Genomic DNA, 8,624 nt, shown 5'->3' on the forward strand with positions numbered 1-8,624 from the left:
ATATGGGATCATGTTCTACCCAGTTCTGAAAAGGTGCATCTAATAAAGTGGGCACTAAATGTGTATTAGGACATTCTGGCAAAAACCTTGTGGCTTGTCTCGGGCTGGAAGCTCTGCTAGGGCGCAGGTGGAACTTTCAGTATGATAATAAAACCAAGCACACCATGAAATCAGCAAGAATTGCTCTGCTTGTAGGCCAGATTTTTAGAGAGCTATTTTAAGAAACAATCTAGTTGCTAGAATGATCATGTGGGAATTAATAACAACAAAAACAAAAATATTTTTAAAAATATTTCATAAGAAGTACAATATTTGTCTGATTTACAAATAAAATTCACATGAAAAGTATGATATTGACACATTGCTGTGAGTTTACTGAGGTTAATACTGTATTAATCTGCATGCCCCAGAGTATGCTGTTAGAGATTATAATCTACTGATGTGCTTGTAATTAGATTGTATTTGTCATTCGAAATATGAAGTAGTAGTATTATATAATATTACAACAGAAAAAATATTAAAATGTTTATAGCCCATGTACCATAACACGTCATTTCTATCTCTCTGTCTCTATGTTTTTCAGTGTTTGACCTGTTGCTAGGTAACGCAGGTTCACATCTGGGATCTAAATCACAATGTCTCTTTCTCTACGAGTTAGTCTCTCTTATACCGCTGTTATGGAAGGGATGGACTGTAATTTATTAGCTTGATACAGGAGCGGGCAGCATTATACAGAGCAGCGGCTCTAGGCACAGCTCGTTTGGAATCCTTACCCGATCCTATTTCCGCTGCATTCCTCCTGCCATTTCTGAGACATTCTTCTTTAAATTGACAATCTGAGGCTCCACGCCGACCACCTGAGCCAGCTCTCTGCATATTCAGTTGGGAGCAAAGACATGGCAAGCAGAAATATCTTAGGAACACTGCCATGCCACTTCATCTAACGTCTGTCAGAATAGATCCTGTTCCTGTCATGTACAAGAGCAGTTGCTGCTTTCATAAAATCTAATATGTTAACTTTTTTACACAGCCAAAGTTTCTTTCTGTGGAAATCTGCCTGTCTCGCTACCAAGTGATTCTAATCATACTGTTATATTTTTAATGGCAAAGCTCATCTGCCTGGATGTTATGATCTCATATAATCAGTCATCAAGTGCAGCATGGTCAGCATTCAGCCTAACACATACACACCAAGAGCAAGTGCAGGACTGCAATATGCACAGTAATTTCATTTATAAACACACAATTCAGAACAGATGGGCTTTTTTGAGCAGATTGTTGTAATATGCGATGGGGTGCAGCTCATATTGGAGAATTCCCACACCTGCCCCATTTGCTCTCAAATCTCACTTTAACTCACAATCAAAACAGAACATTTAGATATTGATGTTTCTTTTTCTAGTTTTCAAGAATATTTGATTCATCCATCACTGGTGCTGCTATAATGAGAGAAGTTTCTGAAGGAACTTACTGGGATTTCCCATAAAAACATTTCAACCCAGGGGCTTTGAAAAGGTGAAAACCGCTACAAATATTAAAATAAAAGAACGACGTTTACTTTATTGTAGGCTAGTGCTTCAAACAAATGACTTGGATTGAAATTAATGCTAAATAAAACACAACCACGCCCACATTTCAGCCTAAATTGCCAAAGGGAGCCATAAAATGGGACTCTGTGTTAACCCCATGGCTATTAAATAGCCATCTGCTCCCCTCGCTGTGACCCAGCCACCACGACAAGCCACGTGAACCCGCTGTCCAATTAAGCACACAAAATGGACGTAATCTGTGACCGAATCTGATTGGAGGGTGACATAAATTATTGAAATAAGCTCAGACGACAGCCGAGTCCCTTTGGACCACTGAAGCTGTCGTCTTGAGACCCAGCTCAATACATGAAAAATGACACTTCTGAATTTTACAAACAGAGACATCAATAATTACTTCAATCTTTTTACTGAAGTATAAAATTTAGCGAATACCCTGTAGATCATTGGCAGACAATATACTCTGGGAAGGATTTCCACTAGATGTTGGAGCATGGTTGTGGGTATTTGTGTTCATTTAGCTACAAGAACATTAGTGAGATCAGGTAGTGATGCTGGATGAAAAGGTTTAGAGTTCAGTCAGTGTCCTAGTTGATCTCAGATGTGTTCAATGGGGTTGAGATCAGGACTCTGTGCAGGTCATTCAAGTTCTTCCACACCGACCTTGTCAAACAAAAAAACCTTAATGCGACAGCATGCAGAGACAATTGTGCAAGAGACAATATTTCAAACTTTGTATCAGCAACTTGGGGAAGAACCCCTTACAACTGTCAGGTGTACATGTACGTTAGGTTAGTGAAGACTACCTATACCAGCTAAAATAAATGTATCAAATATTTGAATGACATTTTTATATTTTGTTTGATTTAAATAATAGCTAAATGAGTGTGTGTGTGCCCTGATGGGTTGGCACTCCGTCCAGGGTGTATCCTGCCTTAATGCCCAATGACGCCTGAGATAGGCACAGGTTCCCCGTGACCCGAGGTAGTTCGGATAAGCGGTAGAAGATGAATAAATGAATGAATGAATGAATGAATGAATAAATAATAGCTTTAACGTAAGATAATTGCTTGATTTAATCAATTTTAAGGAACTAAAATAACAATCTTTCAAATAAGCTAACGTACACCAACAGTCCTCTTTAATAGGAACTCATGCACAGCCATGTCAGTTAATCAAATCTAATGTTTAATAAAACAACAGGTTTCCACACTGTAAACTTTTTTTAGACTTCATAATACATTTTTAATAGTTTTTACATAATTTTCTATGTTATTCATACTAGTAAATATATCTGTTAAGCTTATAGTATCAAATAGATTCTAGGGAATCCGCAAAAAAACAAACAAAAAAGAGAACATAATAGAAAAACTAAATCCACAGTCATTTTAAGACACTAATGCAGTTATTTAGGTCTAATATTAATTCTTTTTGTTCTATATTTCTTATGTTCTGCTGTTTTGAGACAATATCCACTGTTAAAAGCGCTATACAAATAAAATTTGACTTGAATTTCACTGCCTGAGAATTTCACTGCCTGAGCGCTCATGTTCATCTGCTGCCATCTAGTGTTGAACAGAGGTGGATGCATTAGTGAGTGAGTGATGTGACATTACCCATCATGATGACTTTTTGAAGTTCTGTAGCTGCACTTGTACTGCATGACCTGTATAACTGCATTAAATGTGTCATGATCTCAACATAGGAAATGTCAGGTTTTTTGTAGGACATACCTCTTTTCTAATGTATTGACTTGGCATAATCTGGCGAAATAGCCTGTAAATAATGTATATATTTTAGGCTGATTTATCCCTGTCTTAGTACTGTCTGCCTTCCTTTCACAATTACATTAACCTCACTTCTTTTTTGCCTCTTTCCCCACATCCTTATCTTCCTCCCCTCCATCCCCCTCACCCCTCTCTCCTTGTGGTTCCTTTTCTTGGTCCCCCTCTCCCTTACCATCTCCAACCTCCCTCTTTCTATCAGTCTCATCCTCAGTTTCGCTCCCAGCCCCCTCGGCCACAATGCCCTCCCAGCCCTCAGTCTGCAGTTCTAGCTGCGCCACACGATTCATCATTTTGCGGACACTAGACTCCAGTTCGACCATCAATCGTGCTAACTTGGTCTGTAATGTCTCCAGGCTAGACCCAATGCGCACCACTTTGTCCTCCATCTTCTCCTTTTCCTCTTCTACCTCATCTGAAACCTCTAGCATTCCCATCTTGGTGAGGATCTGGCGCCCCTTTTCCTCCAAAAGGCGCTTAGCAGCTGGAAACTCAGACAGTGTGTTTGTCAGGTCCTCCTTGGACAGGCTGAAAAGGTCTGAGTAACCAATGCTGCGGATGTTGGCTGTGCGTCGATTACCTGATTTGTTACCTAAATGGTGTAAAATGGAACAATATCAAAGGATATAATTGATGATTTGTTTTTAATCATATGAATTATCCACATTGCGTTGCACACATATTCACCTCAACTTTTCCACATTTTATAATGCAACAACCCATCTATCCCAAAAATAGATGGGACTAACTGAGATTTTATGAGATGAATATACATAATATAGTCCATAAAATTACAAAAAATTGTAAATAATTGTTGCAAAATCATAAGACCCAATTTCTTTTTCCTTAGCACAAAGTACGGCTTTTGACAGAAACACATCATTGTTCGTTACACTACTTTAAATCAACAGTGACTGGGAAACTTGTTAGATTTGAGGGATGGAAATACTTTGTACTAAGTTGTACAAGAAAATCTATTTTAGTCTACAAGAGACTTGGACAAAGACACTTTACTACAGATACTACACTTGAATTGTCCAAATCCAAGAACATGTGGTTAGAATGACCCAGTCAAAATACAGACCTCAATCTGTTTTAGAATTGGTGGACAGATATTACAAAAAGGACAAAAAAGGTCTGGCATATCTTTAACAAATTTGTCGAAAAAAGGGCAAAATATCAGAACCCACATACTCAATGCTGGAAGAGACAGCCAGGTTTTGGGCTGAAACATCCTGGTATTTAGGAGAATTGACAACATCATCTTTCTTCACAAGAGTCAAACATGCTGATGACCAAAAAGATGATTTTGGTCTCAAATATATATATATAACACACAATGTAATTGTAATTCTAATTGTTGCTAGTGAAGTTTAAGTGCTGAATATGGGAGTCTTTCTCAGAAGGGCTTCCTACAATTAATGATATCTTTATAAATATTTTTATAACTACTGATCTGGGAATTTCACATACAACAGTCTCAAGAGTTTACTCTCGAATGGTGCAGAAAGAAACAAAAAAAAATAAATCCAGTAAGCAGCAGTTCTGAGACAGAAACGCTTTGTTGATGTTGAAAACTCAGAAAACCACTCTGTACAATTGTGATCAGAAAAGCATCTCAGAATTCACAACACATAACACATTCTGCAGAATTAGTGTGTGGCAATCATGTCAACATGGGTCAGGATGTTACCAAAATCTTTTGGAAGTCAGGCCATGAGGAACTGAGGCTGTATTAAGAACAATGCAGGTCATATGCAGTGTTACAGTAGTACAGTGCTCCTAATAAAGTGCTCAGTGAGTGTATATATTTGTGTGGCTCTAAATGTTTAAGAATTTTTATAGAAATTCTATAGAGTTACATGTAAAACACTCCAAAAGTCATGCACATGCTTGTCATACCATTAGATGTTCCTACCTTTTATGTTGAGAATGCTGATTTCTCCAAAGAAGTTGCCATCACCAAGTACAGCAAACTGAGTGACCCCATCATCTGCCACCACAGCCAGCTTCCCCTCTTTAATGATATACATCTCATGCCCTACATCACCTTTCCTACACACATACTCCCCAGGGTTGTAGACCTACACAAATGTAAAAAGTATTTACAGCATTTGGTAGACACTCTTATCCAGAGAAACTAAAATATTATCTTATTTTTATGCAATTTAGGGTTAAGGGCTTTGCTCAAGGTTCCAGCAGTTCATGCCTGGTGGACCATGCCTGGAAGTCCAACACCTTAGCCACTATGCTACCACAATGTAAGACACAGCATAATTATAACTTCTTTAACTTTAGCTTTAAATTTTGACCTGTGGCATGAGCTTGAGCACCAGTTGTTCCAGCAGGCTGCTCTCACAGTTTTGGAAGATGGTAACCTTGGATAAAGTGGGTAGGTGCACGCTCACAGCAATGGCCGTCTGCAGTGTGACTGGGAGCTGCTGGAGGATTTCATTCTCCCGGGTGATCTTTCTGTTTCAGAGCAGAGCTAAATGACTACCAAAGCTTTTTTTGCTGTGCAAAACGATATGTATACAGTATATCTGAATGAATTTAGTAAATCAGTGAATAAGATTTTCATAAAGCTCACTTGTTGATATGTAGATGTTGGTACCAGGCATTGACACGGTTGTGTAGCATTTTGTTGATTCGCCGGCTGCGCAAGTAGCTCTTTACCAGCTCATGATTAGGGAAGAAGACGTTGTCCCGGTCACGCAGGTTCATTATCACGTTCCCTACACTTCCCATCACAGAGGCAAAAACCAGCACGGCAATCAAAAGGTCAGCGATCATGAAGAGAAACTCCTCCTCACAAACTGGATTAGGGGTGTCTCCCACCATAGTGAGGATCAGAGTAGAAAACCAGAAGGAGTAGAAGTACTGATGGCGTGTGGAATTAAGACCCGGACTATCCCTGAGGCCGGGGTAGACCCAATTATCACTTCCAAACCCAATATTTTGTGACAGGGCAAAATAAAGGCATGCATTCCAGTGGATGAGGATAAAGATGAGGATCATTAGTTTGGATATTCGGAATACATTGGGGTAGGCAGTGCGTGTCTCCATGCGGTCCAAGGTCTCTGAGAGACGAGGTGAGCGAAGGAACCGGTTGATCCGCACTAAAGGAGTTTTAAAAAAATTATTCAGGTAGAGTAGATCAGTGGGCAGCTGGGACAGCACATCTAAAAAGAACTGAGAGGAGTGCAGGTAGCGTTTTTTTAGCCGGGACATATCTCGTACTAGGATGCCTTGCTCCAAAAATCCTGTGGACAATAAAGAAAAGAAATAATACGTGAATTTCCTCCTTTTAATTTTTTTTCTTCCTTGACAGTTCTGTCAATTCCTTGACAGAAGAAAGTGATGAACTCGCTTTAGTTAACTTTCATTGCTGGTTCTAAATCCTGATTCTGGAGTAAATCCTATATCCTGCTTATCTTTTACATGGTCATAGGAAGCCTGGAGCCTATCCCAGGTGACTTGGATGGGGTACTCATAAATGAGTACAATTAAATGCCATTAAAGATACCACTCACACAAAATATGGAGATGCCAGTGAGACTACAGTACCACACATGTCTTTGGACTGGAGTTCCCAGAGGCTTCCTGAAACATTGGGAGAAAAAACTCAACTCTGCAGGGGAAGGCAGGACTCGAACCCCTTAACCCAGAGGCGCTAACCACTAAGCTACCATGCCCCTGCTAGCAATTTTAAATAACAAAACTAAAAAAATAAGAAAATATTACACTTACCAGTGCGGAACTTGACAAATATGTCAGCCACATAGACCAGATCTGAGATGTAGTCTAAGGTGTACCAAATGGCCTGAAATGTCTGATCAACTTCAGAAAAACAGACCCTTAAAAATATTAACAAAGTTTGAAGTCAATTCAGAACAAAGTAAGACCTCTGCCTACAGTATGTGTAGCTATATCGTATGTGGTTTCTTCATCTTTACTGAATAAATCTTAATACAATATTTGTTGGCTTTGAAACATACTTGCTTGTTGTTTGCAGCTAGGCTGTTTGCTAATCATGCTATTCATCATCATTTTCTATCTTTATTAGCATCTTAAAACCCTGTACCTGAGGATAATAACAACCCAGTTGTAGATAATGGGAAAGATCATGACCTGCAACCAGCCATAATAAAACTCTTCAGAGGGATCAATCACCCACTCCTTCCAGCTGAGCAAGAGAGAAAGGAGAGAGTTTATATTTTGTGATAAATGATAAAAAAGAAATGTACATTCTGCAGCATTGTGACTGTAAAATTTGTTTCAAATAGAGTGAAAACATACTGTATACTACATACTGGTAACAGTACATTACTGTAAAAACACCACTATAAATTTCAGGGACGTACTGAGCAAGTATACTTACATAAATTTATAGATAAAAATCTGACTCAATTAAAAAACACAAAAATGTACTTATAGTAAAATAAAACAGGTTGTTACTTTTAAATATACTCAACTAACTACCTGATAAAATTAAGTCAGGGTCAATGACAGCTTTTATTGCTTACCAAAAACAGTCCATCTGATTTTATTTTTAAAGCAACTACACCATTTTGCCTGAAAACATCATTCAATTTCTGTAAGCTTCCAGTATTTATGATTAGCTAGAATTGTCTTACTGACTAGCCAGTTATGTTAGCTACTAGATTTGCTAGTATTAAACTCCAACAAAAGTATTTGATGGATAAAAATGTGTTTTAAGCAACCATTAATGTTTACATAGTGTCACATTCCTAAATATTGCAGGAAAAAAGTATTTAATTTAAATATCTGGGTAACTTTTGTTTGAAAGCAAAAACAAGTACACACACATCTATCTATCTATCTATCTATCTATCTATCTGTGTATATTAATTAAAGAAACACTCACTTCACTTTTGTTTTCTGCTCCTTCTTCTCTTCTTTTAGCCCTTCTTCTTTCGCTGCTTGTGCTTCACCATTTTGTGTGTGATGCAAACTAAGAAGTTTAGCCCAGCGATTCATTGTATCTTTTACAGTATATTACTACTAGCATTCAATGCAGACAGTAGTAGATGGGCTTGATCTTAGAATCTTTATTTTAACTTAAAAAAAAACCAATGTCTCGTGTTTGAGTGTGCTTGTGTGCATCTCATCCTGCATGTTGTTTGGCCTCATAACCCTGTCTTCATAGTAACAAGCAGATCAACTTGTGCAGTGCAGGCGGAAGGTGATGCTGGTTGCTGCAGTGATGTCTCCCTGAAGGGACTCACAGGTACGAGGTCCCTTACTGACAGTAAAATTGGCCAAAAACTCA

General features: G+C 38.4%; 1 protein-coding gene across 1 annotated transcript; it reads right to left on the minus strand.

The window, feature by feature from the left end:
• Positions 1 to 3,402: 3,402 nt before the first annotated feature.
• On the minus strand, positions 3,403 to 8,332 carry cnga4 (cyclic nucleotide gated channel subunit alpha 4). Its single transcript, XM_060877176.1, has 7 exons — positions 8,220 to 8,332; positions 7,416 to 7,517; positions 7,082 to 7,188; positions 5,922 to 6,594; positions 5,644 to 5,803; positions 5,250 to 5,415; positions 3,403 to 3,923 (listed from the first exon to the last, which is right to left on the minus strand). The coding sequence occupies exons 1-7, from the start codon at positions 8,330 to 8,332 to the stop codon at positions 3,403 to 3,405; spliced, it is 1,842 nt and encodes a 613-aa protein (XP_060733159.1).
• Positions 8,333 to 8,624: the final 292 nt, after the last annotated feature.

This window comes from Tachysurus vachellii, chromosome 8 (assembly GCF_030014155.1).
Source record: "Tachysurus vachellii isolate PV-2020 chromosome 8, HZAU_Pvac_v1, whole genome shotgun sequence".
Lineage (NCBI taxonomy): Eukaryota > Metazoa > Chordata > Actinopteri > Siluriformes > Bagridae > Tachysurus > Tachysurus vachellii.

Bases quoted from the DNA above. Each gene is read 5' to 3' on its own strand.
- cnga4 (XM_060877176.1), bottom strand. From the start codon at position 8,332: ATGAATCGCTGGGCTAAACTTCTTAGTTTGCATCACACACAAAATGGT. The intron at 7,518-8,219 runs GTGAGTGTTTCT...TCTCTTGCTCAG, and splicing joins GAGCAGAAAACAAAAGTGAA to CTGGAAGGAGTGGGTGATTG. The intron at 7,189-7,415 runs GTACAGGGTTTT...AATATTTTTAAG, and splicing joins TGGGTTGTTATTATCCTCAG to GGTCTGTTTTTCTGAAGTTG.